Below are 17,298 nucleotides of genomic sequence, written 5' to 3' on the forward strand. Positions count from 1 at the left end.
TTTCTGCTGGGCTCTGGGGACACAAAGGAGATAGCAACAGGGTACCGTCCCCCAGAGAGTCCAGGAGCCCCATAGAGCAGACTGGCATGCACACAGTTCTAGGACAGGATATGACACCAGCTATAGTGAAGGGTCTGTGCCCTAGAAATGGAGGGTGTGGGGTGGGGGTGCTGGAGGGCCTTGAGCAGGGACAGACAGAAAGTGAAAGGGCAAGATCAACAAGGAACTCTGCTCAGTCTGGAGCCAAGAATCAGCCCTCCAGGGCAAGTGTGGGGCTTTATGGGGTGCTGGAGACCCCAGAGCTCCAGAACTTGGTTCAGCAATTTTTGTAAAAGCCAGGATTCCAAGTTTGTATCTGGACTCTGATATGTCAGTGTTGGCAATAGCTAATTAAAACTAGCTATTTGGTGCCAAGCCAAAATGCGGACCTCATGCAGCACTGCTAACCTCCTGAGCAGGCAGTGTGGGAGGGAGAAGCATGGAGGAGCAGGAACTGTAGCCTGAGGCCAGAGGAGCTAGGCCCTGTTCCCCAGATACCAGCCAGGCACTCATTTGAGTGTGGCTGGCACACTGGGTTCCACAGAGGAAGAAACGGAGGCTCAGTGCTTCAGCAGTTTGCTTCAGCGCAGGCAGCCAGTGAGAACTCGAACCCAGATTGCCCTCAATCTAAGGTTCTCAGCTCTATTTGTGTTTGGTTTTCGATTTGTTCTGGAAGAACAATAGCCAATCTATAAATGTTTCTCTCCTCCCTTTCAGAAGAGTCCTGCATAGTTAAAAATAATTGTCGTTTTTGGGGCATAATCTCTGGAGAGCTTTGGTTTTCCTGAGGTTTTAATTTGCAGGGTCTCGGGACTTTATAATTACTTGTTAACGGATACTTTGCTGTGTCCTTTATGAATGGTCAAAGGTATACTTGGATTTGTCAGTTTCAAATGGAAAAATAAGTCTTAACCTTCTGTACAAATCAAAATGCCAAACAAAGTAATTATTAATGAGTTACTAATTTTTAAAAGCTTATAAGATAAAACAAAAATCTGATCTTAAAAGAAAACTATAAACTTGTCAGTAGGCTGCTATATTTGTCTACATACAAAGTTATCTTTCACACCTGGCTAAGAAGGTGGCAATTTTATTAAAAAATAATTATTAATGGTTTATACTTGACCTCTGTGTGAATTGATTTCAATAGCAGTCTGTTAGTTGTTTATGATGGGGACTTTCAAATTTGTTAAAAAAAAATAAACAGCCTAGTATCAGTGTCTACAGGTTTCAACTCTGACAGTCTTGTTCCATCCCTGACCTTAGATCCTTGACATCCCATTGTTCTGTCCATGAACTTTTTAGTCTATGTCCCTAAAAGACAGGGCCTCTCTTAAACTTTTAAAAGCAGTAATTCTTTCATAGCATCAAGTAACCAGTCAAAACTCAAATTCCTAGGTGTCTTGTGTATCTTACAGTTTCTGTAATCACTTGAAAGTAGAGTCAAGTTTTTGTTGTGATTATTGGTCTTTTCAGTTCTCTGTTTGTTTTTATGTTTTATTTTATGGTGTTTGTTTTGTGGGTTGTTTGTTTGTTTTTTTTTCTTTCAGATATGACTTCATACTCATTATGAGTGAATGGCCCAGGCTGGCCTCAAATCCATGGCAATCCTCCTGTTTCAGCTTCCCATGTGCTAGAATTATAGTCAAAAGGCACCACACTCAGCTAGATGTCTTCAGTGTGTTGCTTTTCCTGCTTCTCTTCTGTTTTCCTTGTAGTTCACTTGTAGAAGCAGCTGGTGGTTCTGGAGTGTCTCCATGGTTGGGTTTTACAGATGCCATCTCTGCAGTATGATATAGAGTTTCTGTCTCCTGAGACATACGAGGTGAATCTAGGTGACACCCACTGAGATTGAGGGTGGACTCAAGCCATGGTGCCTTCTCAGCTGAGCCGGACTCACAGCTAGAGGCGTCCTGAAGTTCTGTGCTCATCAATGTCTTACAGATGAGGGTAGCTGCTTGGCACTGGATAAGTAACTGTTCCACAAGGAACCTGGCTTGAGACCTGACCTTAACCTTCCATACTGCCTTCCCACACTTATCCTTTTACTAAGCTTTGCTTTAAACTGACAATGCCTGGGCTGAACAATGGGCCAGGGTTCAGAAATTAGCCAGGTACAGCCTCTACCACTGAGGAGCTTGGAGCAGAGCTTTCTACACAGAATGGAAGGAGAGCTTGGTGCTGTTTAAAGGGATAGGCCGAGTAAGGAACCTTGCATGAAAAGTAGGTCCTTGAAGAGTAGAAGGGACAGGGACATCAGCTAAGGCAGATGGAGCCGCTGAGCAGAAGTCTGCAGGTGTGTCTGGTATCCAAGAGCGGGCCAGAGGGCTTGCTGTCTGCCCTTGTGCTAAGGACGGCTCATCAAGCTCTCAGAGTCACTGATGAAAGCATTCAGACAGGAAAAGGGTGGAATCGCTGTGTATTTTCACCAGATCTCCTTTTAAAATTTCTTATTGTGGAACAGTTACAGATCTTCAAGAAGCTGCGAAATCCCGTCTATTTTTTACCCAGTTTTCTCCATCGATTGTATATTTATATAACTCCAGTACAGAATCATAACAGGAAGTTAGGCATTGCTACAGTATGTGTACAATTCAGTATCGTTTTCTCATGTGCAGATTCCTGAACCACCATTGCCACCACAGGATACGGAAACCTATTACCATCCCCACGGTCTCCCCTACTGCCCCTTTGTAGCTGCCTAACTCACCAGCTTCCACTAAGCATATTCCCTGGCTATGCAGTGGCAAATAGGATTCCATGCTTCTGCCTAACAATCCCTTAGAACAGTTGCTCTTACTACATCTTCTACCTATGGTTAGTTGAATTTAAAGACTTGAGAATCCATGAATATGGAGAGCTACCAAATCAGTGCTGCGGCTTTTTTCAGTGCTGACTAATATTCCACAGTCTAGGTATGTAGCCATGGATATTTGTGCTATTTCTAGTTTTGATCTGTCACAGAACTGTTCTGAGCATCTGTGGCTGGTCCTTATGTGGGCAGATAGCTCTCAGCTAAGGGGCTTGGTACCTGAAAACAGGGCTAGCAGGGAAAAATTTGCCAGGCATTAAGTGTTGAGGGTGAGCACCATGTTTTGCATCGAGTACATACTGTAATAAATGAACAGAACTTCAGAAAGGAGGCCCTGCAAGGCTGCTCCAAGGCTCTTAAATATCAAATGGATACGTTTGCCTAACTACAACGCAGCATCAAGTCAGGAAATTGGATAGTGATGTTGATAGTGATAGTGGTAGAGCGTTTGCCTAGCATGTGAGAGTCCTTCAGCTCAGTCCCCAGCATGGGGCAGTTAAATTGCCATAAGCTAGGGTTTTTTTCCCGTGAGAATTAACATAGGCTAATGAGAACTTTATGAGAAAAATGTCAGGAGCATGTTTTGTAACAGGGCGACTAAGACGCTTTTAGACATAGCAACAGTCCGTTTAAATTGTGCATCTGAAATGTCAGTGTGATTAAAGGGTTAATTGAGTGTGAATCACTCAGTCTTCCTCAGAGAAAAAGTGTGCAGGTGAGGGACGCCTGTGTTGCTCTGGTGTGGTGGTGACCAGCCCTCAGACAATGCTTTGTGTCCCACACTATTCAGAGATGTGGGACTGGTGTGTTAGGAGGAAGGAGGATGCTGTGGTGAGACACACCTCAACTCAGTGCTGGGCCGCACTGGGAATTTGGGCAACACCTTACTCCCCGAAACCTCAGCTTCTTCCTTTTTGTTGGATGATAGTGCACCCCTCATAGGTTACTTGAGGGAATCTGAAATGTGTCTCCCAGAACCTGAGCTGTTCTCCTCTCTCCAGTCATCTGTCTCAACCCACCCTCCCTGCCGGTGTCACAAGGCCATTTTATAACATTTCGTTTTAATTGAATTTTTTTGTTTAGTTTTTTAATGTAAATATATGAGGTTTAAAACAGAACAGAAAGTTTTAATGGGAAGAAGGAATGTTTCTCACGTCCCATTTTTCTGTTCTTGCTGGTGTGTAGTCTGGAGTGTGTGTGTGCACATGTATGCTCACCTTTGTAGGTGTTGTGCGTGTATACTCCTTGAACACAGATTGACATTTATTATGTGAATTTTATTCAAGTTACTTTATTTCCTTTTTGTATCTTAGATAGCTTTCCACGCCAGTACGCACAGACCCTGTATTGTGTTTAATGGCTTCATTGTACTTTATGTTTTGAGTTGTTTACAGTCTTGCTGGTTAGCTATTTTCCATTCTTGTACAGATATTTTTTAATATTACACACATATCCGCACTCCATATATTTCTGGGCCTGTAATTTCTGGGTTAAGATTCACATGCATGTACACTATTAGCTATTACTTGTATGATTGGCCACCTTACAGTTCTCACCAGGATTCACACGTGTCTTTGTCGGTCGTGTGAACAAACATGAGGACAGGCCTTGCCTCTGTGAAGCCTTCCCTTATGACAGTCTCTGGGCACTGTTCTACTCCCTTCTGTGCTCCCTTGACCTGCTCTGGAGTGAACCCAGGGTCTCATGCCAGGCAAGCACTCTACCACCAAGTTTCCTGCCCAACTTGTATCTCCCTACTTTTTGAGAAGAAGCTCATGGCCTAGGGAAAAGAGAGACCTATAAACACCTTTATAGCCCCAGCTGAGTGTGCTGCCAAGACTGTAGAAGTGGCTTGGATGGAGCCCTGTGTTGGACCGTGACAGTGACAGCAGTGTGGCTAATGCAGTTGCTTGAGGGGTGCTTGTACTTCCAGCTTACAAAACAAGCCGGTCCTTCTACCTAAAATGACATTCCAACTGAATAAATCCATTAGTAGCTAACTTACATGTTTTCTCAGGTTGTCTTGTGTGTGGGGGAAGGGCGGGGGGGGGGGGCTCTTTATCTTGTTCTCCTCAGCCCATGTGTAACAAGAGGAGTGTTTAGGGGCTTCTTAGTTGACTTTCTTCTTGCCTAACAAGATAACTTTATTTTCATTTTAGAATGATTTTAAATCTTGAGATGAAATTATATAATTCTTGAGCCTAGTCTATCAGCTCTAATCCCCAAGTTCAAGGCAGCTAGCCTGGTATTGTACTAGTCCAGCTATGGAATGTGAGCAGCCATAGCAAAGAGCTATGGGAATGAAGGCCAGGTCTGGCCACTTTCACGAAACAGGCCCATCTGTAGGTTACACAGCTCATACCAGTGTCTCTAATACTGGTAAAAGGCTTGTGTCTCTGGCATATGGCTCTCAATCTGTGGTTTATCACTTGAACCTGAATCCATACACTTAGAGGACTATTCCACTTATCTCTAGAAGTTCTAGAATCAATCATTCCAAAACAATGCCCCCATCTGTGGCCGAGACTTCTAGACATAAGCTGATGGCACAAGAAGGAAGTGGATGCGATGCATTAGTGACATAGTAGTCTCGCTGTGGCTGGGAAGAACGTGTGGATTCTTTTCTCCAGAGGTGGCTCTTTCCCCACCCCCAACCCCATTCCTGTTTTTAATATGAACTCACTGTCTTGTGCATGCTAGCACTCGGCTACTGAGCTGTGTCGCAGCCCCAAGATATTTTATTATAATCCAGTCCTTTAAAAGATGTGGCCTTTGTGCATCTCAAAAATCCCTTCCTTTCAGGGCTAGAGAGGTTGAGAGCACTGACTGCTGTCCCAGAGGACCCAAGTTCCATTCCCAGCTCACAGCTGTTCAGGCACACACACAAGCATTCAGACAAAGCACCCAGGTGCATAAATTAAATAAATGTTAGAAAATACTTGTTTTAATTCTTTCTTTTCATTGTTTCATGATCTTACACTACTGAAATGTCTTTTTGGAGTGGAGGGGGTTATATGCCCCTTGCTTAAATGGAGAGCGTGGCCAAGCTGATTTACCCATTTTGACCATGCCATCTGAAGTCCCAGCAGATCAGAACCACTGTGTATACAATCTGTATGTGTATGCATACAAGCTCATCAGCTCACTCTGCTTCTCTCTCTCCTCAGGGGTCTGACGAAGGCAGCAGCCCTCAGGATCCTGTATGACACTACATCATGAGTGACAGTAAAAGCGATGGTCAGTTTTACAGTGTGCAGGTGGCGGACTCAACTTTCACTGTTCTAAAACGTTACCAGCAACTGAAACCGATCGGCTCTGGAGCCCAAGGAATTGTTTGGTAAGTCTGGGCTGTTCTAATAGCACAGACGAAGCCTTTAGTAAAAAGTGAAACTACTGAGTAAGACTTTAGTAGCACTGATTAAAAAAATAATCTCTCTTGTAGAATTTGAGCTAAACTAAATCAGTCCTTGCTGTAGTTATATACAGTCATGTGTAGGATACAAACTCAATTTTTCATTTGCTCTGTTGTTGGCTTTATTGATTTATTTGTTTGTTATCTTTTCATTTGCCTTGCCATTATGATATCAGAATGATTGGTGTAACCGGAATTTGGCGTTTTATTCATTTCTTCATCATGGCCACCTTCTCCCCCCTCCTCCTTTTATTCCCAATCACTCCTGTTCATTTCCAGGCGCCATCATTGCAGTGCCTTGCCATTCAATGGCAGGATGAGGCCAGGCAGTGTCATTATCACACCATGGATTAACCAGGAAGGGATGCTGTGTGAGGGGTTGGGCTGGCCGTCTCTTCTTTGGTGTCTCTCTTCAACTATGTGTCCAGCCCAGGACGTCAGAACCATTAGTCTGACCCTGAACCTTAGGCTCTTGCATGGTAAGACAGTCAGCTGCTGCGACATCACTGGCCAGACAAAGGTAACGTTTCTCACGTGTTTTCTAGACCTCTGTTGTCAGCACCTCCCAAACTTTTTAGTCTGTAGTGTTCTGAACAAAGCTTTTTTTCCCCCCTGCTAATCAACAAGATTATTTTTTGTCTTTAAAAGAAATTGCGATTGCTGGTGATTGCCGGGTGTGGTGGTTCATGCCTTTAATCCCCATACTTGGGAGGCAAAGGCAGGTGATCTCTTTGAGTTCAAGGCCAACCTGGACTACAAAGTGCATCCAGGACAGCTAGAGCTACACAGAAAAACCCTCTCTCAAAAACCCAGAATATATAAATAAAATACTGTGATAAGATAAAAACATTTCATGTTTATAACTGGTAGGCCAAGAGAATTGAAAATGAAAGAACTCTCCCAGGCATTCTGGGAGGAGAGCTTTGGTTTCCTGTGACGACACTGAGCCTAGCGTCATCAGTGGGTTCAGCTGAGACTCCGCTGCAGACTGATCAGGGAGACCTGCCTGCTCTTTTCCTCAGTGAGGGCAGCCGGGGCCCTGGTGCTCGGGATTGCAGATTAGGAGGCTCAGAGGAGAGACTGAGGAAGGAGAAGGCGCTACATGAAAGAGTGTGTGCACAGTGGGGGCTTAACAGTGAAAATGTGCTTTAGTGCAGATAGAATGTCCTTTCTCTCAACTGCTCAGGAGCAGAGTATTTCTGAGTTTAGACTTTTCTCACATTTTTCAGTATTTGTGTTTACTGATAGGCATCTGTAATTCCAAAATCTGAAATCTGAAATTCTCCAAAATCTAGCACCATGATAGAAAATTATAGAAAGAATATTATATATTTGCTTGATTGTAACCTTTCTTATTTGGAATTAATAATTTGATAAGAGGATTGCCGAAGGGGAACAGGAATTACTTTGGGGGCGTTTACTTTAGTGAAGTGAATAGTGTATATTATATAACCATGCCATCCTCCGTGACCCTCTCTGTATATGTAATGCAGTTGAGGACAAGGAAGGCTCATTGACTTTTGTCTCCCATGGGTTCAGGGGGTAGGTCTAGGTCTAAAGCAGTTGTTGGTGTCTTGGGACTTTAATTCACTTAGTTAAAGCTTGATGACTTTGAATCACTGATATTTTTTATATGACCAGGGCTCTGACCCAATCTCTGTTCAGGATCTTCATAATGATGAATAAATCAATATTAATAAAATTCCTTAGAATCTCTCAATAAATTATATTCATCTCCATAGGACACTGATTACATTCAAGAACTGTGTAGGGCTAGAGAGGAAGCTCAATGGTAGAGCACTTGTCTAGCATGTGAAAGTACCTGAGTTTCTTGCCAGCACCAAACAGAAACATGTATACATATGTATGTTATATGTATTTAAATATACATACATGAATTTGTGCACATGTATATATATTCATGTGTACATACTTATATATATATTTATATATATACTTGAATACATATGCAGACATATACAGATATACCCATACATACCTACATATACATACATATGTACACACATGCTTCCATACACATATATATATATATATATATATATATACATATATGTGTGTATGTATGTGTATACATATATATGTATATATACTCACTTTAATTTTATAACTGTAGCTGAGAGTTTTATAGTACCCACCCACCTTAAGTTCTAACATAGGAAAGTAAAACTTCAGAAGTGATTGTACCTCTCCCCTCCCCCTTTCTACTTTTGTATTTATCCTTTGGTATCAGATAGGATAGGAGGGTGATCTGGTAATGGCACATTCCTATAAAACAAACCAAAAAAGTTTACTTTTGCTAAAATAAACTCAACAGTGGGTGAGCTGCTACTTTGACAATAGGCTCTGACCAGGTGGTGGTGGCGCACGCCTTTAATCCCAGCACTTGGGAGGCAGAGGCAGGCAGATCTCTGAGTTCAAGGCCAAGCTGATCTACAGAGTGAGTTTTTTCTCGCTCTGTAGTATAGGACAGCCAGGGCTACACAGAGAAACCCTGTCTCGAAAAAACAAAAAACAATAGGCTCTGGATTTTCTGTCTTAGATGGTTAAGATCCAGTCTTTTTTCTGTTGATGGTCCAGAGCTGCTTTTTGTCAGCGTCATACTACCAGTGAACCTTTAGGGTGTGTGATGGGCAGAATACTGTTTCCTCAGATAGAGCCACATTCTAACCCTGGAATCCTATGAATATGTGACCTTACAAGGCAAAATGAATTTTGCAGACCTGATTATATCTTAATATCCAAGCAGAAGGATTACTGTAAGCAGCAGGCCAAACTGGGTTACATAGTGAGTTCATGGCCACCTTTGATGGAATGCCATCTAAAATCCAAAGCAACAAATCAATGACCTGGAGGTGGGAGGATTGCCCTGGTGGGCCGACTGTGGAGTGCTGTGGGGCAGGGATGCAGGAAGCTTCTAGAAGTTGGGAAAAGGAAGGAAATGGATTCTTCCCAGAGCCTTCATGAGGGTCACAGCTGAGTTGACCTTACTGTTAGCCCCTTAGGACTCGTTTTGGACTTCTGAACTCCAGAAGATAGATAATAAATGTATGTTATTTTAAATCAGTAACGCGTGGCCATTCAGTAGCCACAAGAACAGCACTAGAAGTTAATGTAGAGGCAAGTGTGTTTCTACAGCTCTGAGAAGTAAAATGTGTTAGCACCAGTCAGTGGTTTCCAAACTAGTCAGTTCCATTAAATTAGACCATGGTAGACACATAAGGCCAGCTGTGCACAGGAACCACAGTGTAGGTTGGTTCTGGTCCTGATGGTCTACAGACTTACATGTAAAGAGCTGGGGCCAAGATAAAATATTCTGACCCTAGTTTTATTTTTGCTTTTGTTTGTACTGTTAGGCGTCACTCGGGGCTTCGGGTGTGCTCTGCAAGCCTCCTTGCTGAGAGGCTCCCAGGCCCTCCCTCCCTTCATGTTCCAAATTGCCTTTACAGTTTTGGACCTATTTGATTTGTTTCTGTTTTTGTTCCTTAGAAGATGGTACTAAAGCTTATTAGGAAATAGGTTTTTTAATGTTACCGTTTTAGAGTATAAATGCCAACTAAATTATATTTACTGTTTACTCAGATGTAGTGTCTGCTTTTCCTCTCTCCTTCTAAAACCCCGAGGTGTTCAGCCCAAAATGTAAACCTGTGGTTCCGTGACATGCTTACCCCTTTTCTTTAAGTTTTTAATATTGGGTTTGGCAGTTCCTAGGAGTAACAGTTACTGTAAGGTAAGGAGTACCCTAATTTAAAATATTAGTATAGGTAGATCGAACGGGCTTGCCTTTTAGCTTTCTGTAAGCATGAACATTGGTCTGGCTGTACATTTTCTTATTTTCCTCTATAAATATAAACAAACCATAAATAATGTCCAGAATAAAATGTCTTTGAGGCTGTTGATGTGAATGTCTGTGAGATAGGAGACTTGAGTTCTGAGCCCAGTACAGATCTTTGACCCAAGTTCTTTGTGACCTTGGGCAGCCCACTGTGTCTTAATGAGTGTTTACATTTTCACCTCTAAAATAATGGCTTGAAACTTTTGATTCAAGGTGATAAATCAAAGAGCTAAACAAAAGAGAATTACAATCACCAGTGAATGAAAAAGTTCTAATAAATTTCTGCAACATTAAAATAAGTTGGGGTCTTGGTCCAGATAACACTGCAGAGGAAGAGAGTGAGCAGAGGGGTTGTGTGAAACAGGAAAGGGCCTTGAACCACAGAGCTCTGGGGCATGGGAAATGTAGATATCACAATATAGAAAATGAGGATGAGATGGGGGAGGAGGCTAAAGCCAGGAACATTAAAACATCTGTGAAACAGTCCAGTTCCCACCATGTCCACTGTCCTCCATGCTCAGCGTTTGTCCTTACAGGGCTAATAAGATACTGAAGAATCAATATTACACCAAGCAAACCTAGCATAGGAAACCCATCATTGAGGCTTCCCTGTTTCTTGGTCATTTAGATTCTGAGAGAGACTGCTTGAACTGTCCTGTGGCTCGAGAATAGGAATTAGGTCCTGGGGCTCTCTGATAGGGCCTGGGTAACCTCTGCTTTGTTTTGGTGCCACTGAAAGGCCATACCCTAAAAGTAATGGGGTTAACTTGAGTGAGGCACGGCCCCCATCCAGTTATCATTCACTCCTTGAACTTATACAGTGGCGAGTCTAAACTGTTCATGCCCCATGTGCCCAGTAGAAGCAAATATAAATTCTGAAGAAGGATAGCATTGCCCTGGATTTCAGATTACTTCTAGAGCAGCTTTATAAATGCAAGGTCCAACACAATAAAAAAAATGGCTAGGTGCACAGGGAGATAAGACAAAAGGATCAGATCAACAGAAGATTCCAGCATCATTAGATCCAAAATTTTAAATAGCTGTGGTGATATGTTCAAGATGGTAAAAGACCAGATGAAAGCTTTGGTGGAATAACAAGAACTTTAAAAAAGAGAACTAAGTGGAAATTAGATGTGAAAGTGAAAGCTATGGTAATTGAATTACAAACCTAAAAAACATGTTTGCAAATATTAGTTGTAACTGAAGAGAGAGTTAGCAATGTGGAAAATACATCAGCAGAAAATAAAATACTCCTAATGAAGCCGCAGAGACCAAAGAGTAGGAATACAGAAGAGACGATGTGTTAATGTTTTATTCCATAATACATTACCATAAAATTAGTGGTCTAAAATTGCTCACATTGATTACCTGATGGTCATTCTTCATCAGAGAATGCAAATTAAAACAATGTTCTTATGGACATGGTGAAATACATTCAGCCCAAAGGGTAAAAAGTAAGTTCATGATGCAAATGTTGGTGAAAACGTTCACACACAACTCTTAGGCATGGATTCTGGGCACACTGCTGATAGACACAGACACTGATGGAACTACGTCAGAAGAGAGTCTGGTCTTATCTGCTAAAGTAGAATCGGTGCGCTCCCGCTTAGCTCTCTGCATGCATGAGAGGCATGCTGAAAGGACTGCAGCCATGCACATGCATGTCGATGGCAGTGATTCTTGTCATTACTTGAAAAGTGAAAATAACTGAGTTAGTGAGAGCAGCAAGTGACAGTCTCACAAAGGAATGTTATAGCAATGACAGTGAATTCTAGTACTCAGATTCGTGGGTGAGTTATAAATGCAGTGTTGAGTGATAGGTCATAGGCAAAAATAAGAGATAGAGTTATGTGTAACATGTTGAGTTTGTGAGAGCAAGAAAGTGACTGTCTTAAAGCCAAAAGTTAGGCCAATGTTAGTGGTGCACACCTTTAATCCAAGCACTTGGGAAGCAGAAACAAGAGAATCTCTGTGAGTTTGAGGCCAGCCTGGTCTACACAGTGAGTTCCAAGACAGCAAGGACTATGTAGAAAGATCCTGTCTCAAAACAAACAAAAAACAAAAACAAAAAAAACAGAAGCAGAAGTTATTTTCTTTCTTGAATGACAAATGGACAATGATAACAATTGGGAGGGATTGTTAAGGGGACATTTGGAGGCTCCAATAGAGCATGGCTCTTTGTGATATATCATTGAGCAGAGAAACAAAAAAACAAAAGAGTGACTCTCAGATATAAGCCTCCCTCCCCACTAAACAGCACTGAAGCTGGGAGCAGTAGAGCAATGGCCTTAGTGTGTTCTGTGAGGAAATTGATTTTCAGCTTAAAAGACAGACTATCAAAGCCGAAGGCAGAGTAAAATCATTTTGTTGTCTGGGGACATTCCTTAAGGAGTACTCCAACAATGAGACAACACAAGAGCTTGTAATACAAGAGGCCAGATGGAGGATAAGTTCTGTGAAGCAGGCTTTGAGATGTCTTCAGAAAAGGGCTGGGTCAATTCTAAGTGTAGAAGTCTGAGTGGGAGAACACGGTACTGGTGGTGGGCTTTGGAAAATGGCTCTAAGGAAAAAGATGTTTATTAGAACCTTGTGGAAGGAAGTATAGAAAGAGGTGTGGTCTGCTTAGAAACAAAGGCATGGAGTGTTCAAACACTTGATAAACTGGGAGGACGGAGAACCCATTGCCTCCATATAGCAGACATTCTAATTTTGTGTGTATGATTGGCAGCAAGGATTGTGTGATCTTTGGGAAGTGAAGTATAATTTCAGCTCTGCAACTAGTAGTATTTACGTGAGCACATGTACTTTCCGGATGGTTGTCAGTGTTTATAGACAGCTGGGGGAAACAGCACAGAGGCCTAGCTGTCAGTTTAAAATGAAGATGCTAGCAAGCATGACTGTTTAAGACAAAGGTTTGGAGGAAGAGGAGGATAAAGAGATAAAGAGAGCAGGGGAAAGCGTACTAGTCACCTTATGTTATTGGGGAAGAGCAAGGTAAAGTGCATTACAGGAAACCCTGACGTACCATCAAATAAGGCTGTGAGGGTGGGGAGGAGCCAAGTAGGTGGCTAAACCCTCAGTTTCATACTAGGCAGTGTCTGTCCCTTTGAGTTACGAGTTGTTCTGGAGCTGGGACAGGCAGGAGTAGAGGAGCTTGTCTCCATGCGTTTAGAACTAGTTCATTTGAGTAATTTTGTACATCAAAAAATGTTTTATTGATATAGGTATATGTGTTTATTTTATTGCCTTAGTTAGGTTTCTATTGCTGTGATAAGACACCAGAATCTAAAACATGAGGAGAGGAAGAAAGGGGTGCCAGGGCAGGAACCTGGAGGCAGGAACTGAAGCAGAGGCCATGAGGAGGGCTGCGTACTGACTTGCTCCTCCTGGCTTGTTCAGACTGTTTTCGTATACCATCTAGAACCACATACCCAGTGGTAGTACCACCCACGTGAGCTGGGCTTTCCACATAGTCGCTAATCAAGAAAAGGCTCTGCAGTCTAGTGAGGGCATTCACTCAATTCCTTCTAGCAAAATGACTCCAGCTTATCAAGTTGGTAAAAAACTAGCCAGTACATACATACATACATACACACACACACAAAAGAGAAACATAAATATACATACATAAATACACACAGAGAGAACAGAGAGAAACACATGCATATACATACACACATACATAGAGTGCTTCAAATACATATATATTATAAAGTAGCTAAATTCAGCTAATTTACATATACAGTTTTCTTACATGTTTTCTGCAGTGAGAACATGTAACATCTACTTTTTTAAGCAATTTTAAAGAACACAGTATAAGCTGAGTAAGGCAGTTATACACCTTTAATCTCAATACTCCAGAGTCAGGGGGCAAGCAGATAACTGTGAATCCAAGGCCAACCTGATTTACATAGCAAGTTTCAGGAGTACATAGAGAACCTTGACTCAAAGAAGAAAAAGAAAATAAAGAAAAGAAAAAAATTACACAGTGTAGTAGTAGTGTTATTAACTGAAGACACCGTGCTGTTCTGTGTAGCCCTTGAACTCAGTCATTATTCTTGTTTGTCTAAAAATTCAGACAGAATCTTTTGAGATCAGAAAGGTGAATCCAAGAAACACACATACAAGTGTACACATGCACACAGGTTTATTAATGATTTATTTTACAATAGATCTTTATACCATATATTCATATGAGTAGTGAACTTACCTTTGAGCATGTGGGCTCACCTATGACTTGTATATATACATATCCATATAAATGTAATAAATGCAGTGGTTTTCCTTAGACAGTTCCACAATGGCCAGTCTTTAAGTTAAAAACAGGTCTAATTACATTAGAGTTATTGAGCAGAAAGAATTAACAGAAAGGGATAAAGATAAACAATATTACAAATAGAATAAACTCCCAGAAGCGGTGTTTAAGGAGACGCCTGGGCTCCCAGGTTGTACGTAGCAGTCCTGAGCCCTTGTTGAGCCATCAGAAGACCTCTGCATGACGACGCAGTATTGTTAGCTGGAAACCCTAAGACATGTCATCATGCCTCTCGCTCTCCATAGCTAGTCTCTGCAGAAAAATTAACACTGACTTCCATGAAGGGATGTGAGCGCTGGAAACTGGAGCTTCAGATCTTACTCACACTACACAAGGACGCATCACTTCCTGCACGATTTTATATATAGCGAGTGCTTACATTGGGAGTTTGTATCTTGGTAGTTTACCGTGAGCTGAGACTTTGGCTTCTGTTTCCTTTCAGAGTCTTTGGCCTGGGAAAGCATAATCAGTCAAAACAGATTTATTAAATTCCTTCCATGAGCTCAACTATGGCATTTCCAGAATATACTGACATTTTAATCAGTGATAACAAGGAAGTTTTAAATTTCTTGTTGTGTTAAATGGAAAATTTCGTGCCTTGACCTGAGTTTTGTGCTTTGGATTAAATTACCTGGTTCTGAACCTGCTAATCTTAGCTAACTGAAAATTATAAGTAGGAAGAATTGCTGAATCCCTCTCCAGCTGCAGCCAAAAAGCATGGTGCCTCTGGGGAGGGACTAGCCCGTCCAGCCCGGCCACTTCACTTTCTGGATGTACATAAAGCTTGATTGGGGAAGAGCAGAAACATTTCTCCTTGCCTTGTTATTCTCTTTGAAAGACAGTACATCAAATGTATTTCTCCATTGCTATTTTCAAAAGCCATTTTAATAGGCTGTTTATTATATTTCCTAATTATAGTGCTGCTTTTGATACAGTTCTTGGGATAAATGTGGCTGTCAAGAAGTTAAGTCGTCCTTTTCAGAACCAAACGCACGCAAAGAGAGCCTACCGTGAACTCGTCCTCTTAAAGTGTGTCAATCATAAAAACGTAAGTCATGGCGCTCCTTTGTGTGCTTTGATGTTAGTGGTGTGACCAGACCGAAGATTGGCTGATGAGGAGAGAAACTATAAAATAGATTACATTTTTTTCAAAAATTAAAAAATATTCTTTATTACATCTAGTTATTGGGGGGGGGGATGCCACTGCTCACTGTGGAGGTGAGAGGACAAGCTGCCAGGTGAGCCTAATCTTGATACCAACCCTACCCCATCCTAACAGCTAACCCTAACCCTGAGAATAAATAACCTGCCAGAATCAGTCCCTAACCTTGACCCTGACCCTTACCTAACCCCTAACCTTAGCCCTATCACCTAACCCTGACCCTGACCACAATTGGTTCTCTTTAGGAGAGAGGTTCTATGTGGGACTCTGGGATCTCACTCAGGTCAGTTATCAGTTTGTGACAGTGCCTTTACCCCCTTCCCTCTTCTCAGCCCCTGAAAGAGATCAGTCTATGACATCTGTCTCCAGTTTTAGATGAGTGGAGACTACTTAAGATTGTACTAAACAGTTTATGTTCCCCTTTGTCTCAATACTTGTGCTAGACCTCTCTATATGGTGACATTGAGTATGCCACTAAGATCAGTTTATTCTTTTGTCACATTGTATTCTTTTAATTTGGGGGGAAGCTGGGGATTGAATCCAAGCTCTTATGTACACAAGGCAAGTACTCTGCCTCTGAGCCATATCCTCACCTCCACTCAGTTTGGTTTTTGAATTGGTTTTAGTTGGTTCAATGTTTGTTTTATTTTACTCTTCAATTTTGTCACTTTACAAAGATATGTTTATTATTTTTAAAAATTCAGGTAGTATAAGTTAGAAAGCAAAAATCCCTGGGCCTTCAACCACCAGTCACAAGTGTGAGCATTTCAGTAAGCATCCTTGCTTATGTATATTTACATATGTATAAATGAGACCAAGTATGCTACTATTCCTCTTTTTATACCAAGAAGAATGTTGATAAATTTCATACACTTTAATAGACACAACTGTAATATATTTTTAAGTGGCTGTATATACAGATATATAATAATTTAGTTAACAAATTGTGCTGGGTTGTGTTGTTGTTGTTGTTGTTGTTTTTTGTCAACTTGACACAAGCTAGTGTCACCTGGGGAAGGGAACCTCAATTGTGAGAATGCCTTCATCATACTGGCTTATAGGCAAGTCTGTGATTGATGTGGGAGGGCCCAGTGCTCCTAGACTGTGTTTAAAAAACAAGGTGAGCAAGCCGTAAGCTATGTTCCTCCATGGCCTCACCTTCAGTTCCTGCCTCTAGGTTCCTTGCTTGAGTTTCTGCCCTGACTTTCCTTTCTGATAGATTATAAACTATAAGCAAATAAGCCCTGTCTTCCCCAGGTTTGGCTACAGTGTTTTATAACAGCCATGGAAAGCAAACTAAGATACACATAATTTTGTTGGGTAGATTATTTCCAGTTTTGCTTTTTCTGTTAGAAGCCATGGTGTAATGAATGCCCTCTTCATACAACTTGGTCTACATATCCAGGCAGGTTATTGCTAGCCAAACAATCAGCCTAGCCCCGGTTTTCATACACGCTGACAAGCTGACGTCAGGGCGCACTGTCAGCTATGCTTGATGGGAGGCTTCTGAGGGCACATCTTCCTTCACATTCACCAGCACTGGCTGATACTGGTTTTGCTTTTCTTTCTGCCAGTCTGCTACATGACAAATAATCTTATCTTAATCTGTGAGGTTGAATTTCTTTTCATATGTTTATGGGATGTGTGTGCATGTATGTGTGTACAAATCTGTACATGTGTGAGCATGCCTGTATGTATGTGCAGG

At 41.7% G+C, this 17,298-nt stretch overlaps 1 protein-coding gene across 8 annotated transcripts in view; it reads left to right on the top strand.

Moving 5' to 3' along the window:
• Mapk9 (mitogen-activated protein kinase 9) overlaps positions 1-17,298 on the top strand; it is a 39,694-nt gene that overhangs the window by 1,467 nt on the left and 20,929 nt on the right. For 4 of the 8 annotated variants that reach the window (XM_030246023.1, XM_017314563.2, XM_030246022.1 and 1 more), the window contains exons 2-4: positions 6,019-6,188; positions 6,543-6,783; positions 15,350-15,479. In XM_030246023.1, the coding sequence (XP_030101883.1) occupies positions 6,740-6,783; positions 15,350-15,479 (174 nt within the window). In that variant the 5' untranslated portion in view covers positions 6,019-6,188; positions 6,543-6,739. The remainder of the gene's footprint in view (positions 1-6,018; positions 6,189-6,542; positions 6,784-15,349; positions 15,480-17,298) is intronic. The other 4 variants (NM_016961.3, NM_001163671.1, NM_001163672.1 and 1 more) reach the window with 1 other exon arrangement.

The sequence above is a fragment of the Mus musculus genome, chromosome 11 (assembly GCF_000001635.26).
Source record: "Mus musculus strain C57BL/6J chromosome 11, GRCm38.p6 C57BL/6J".
Lineage (NCBI taxonomy): Eukaryota > Metazoa > Chordata > Mammalia > Rodentia > Muridae > Mus > Mus musculus.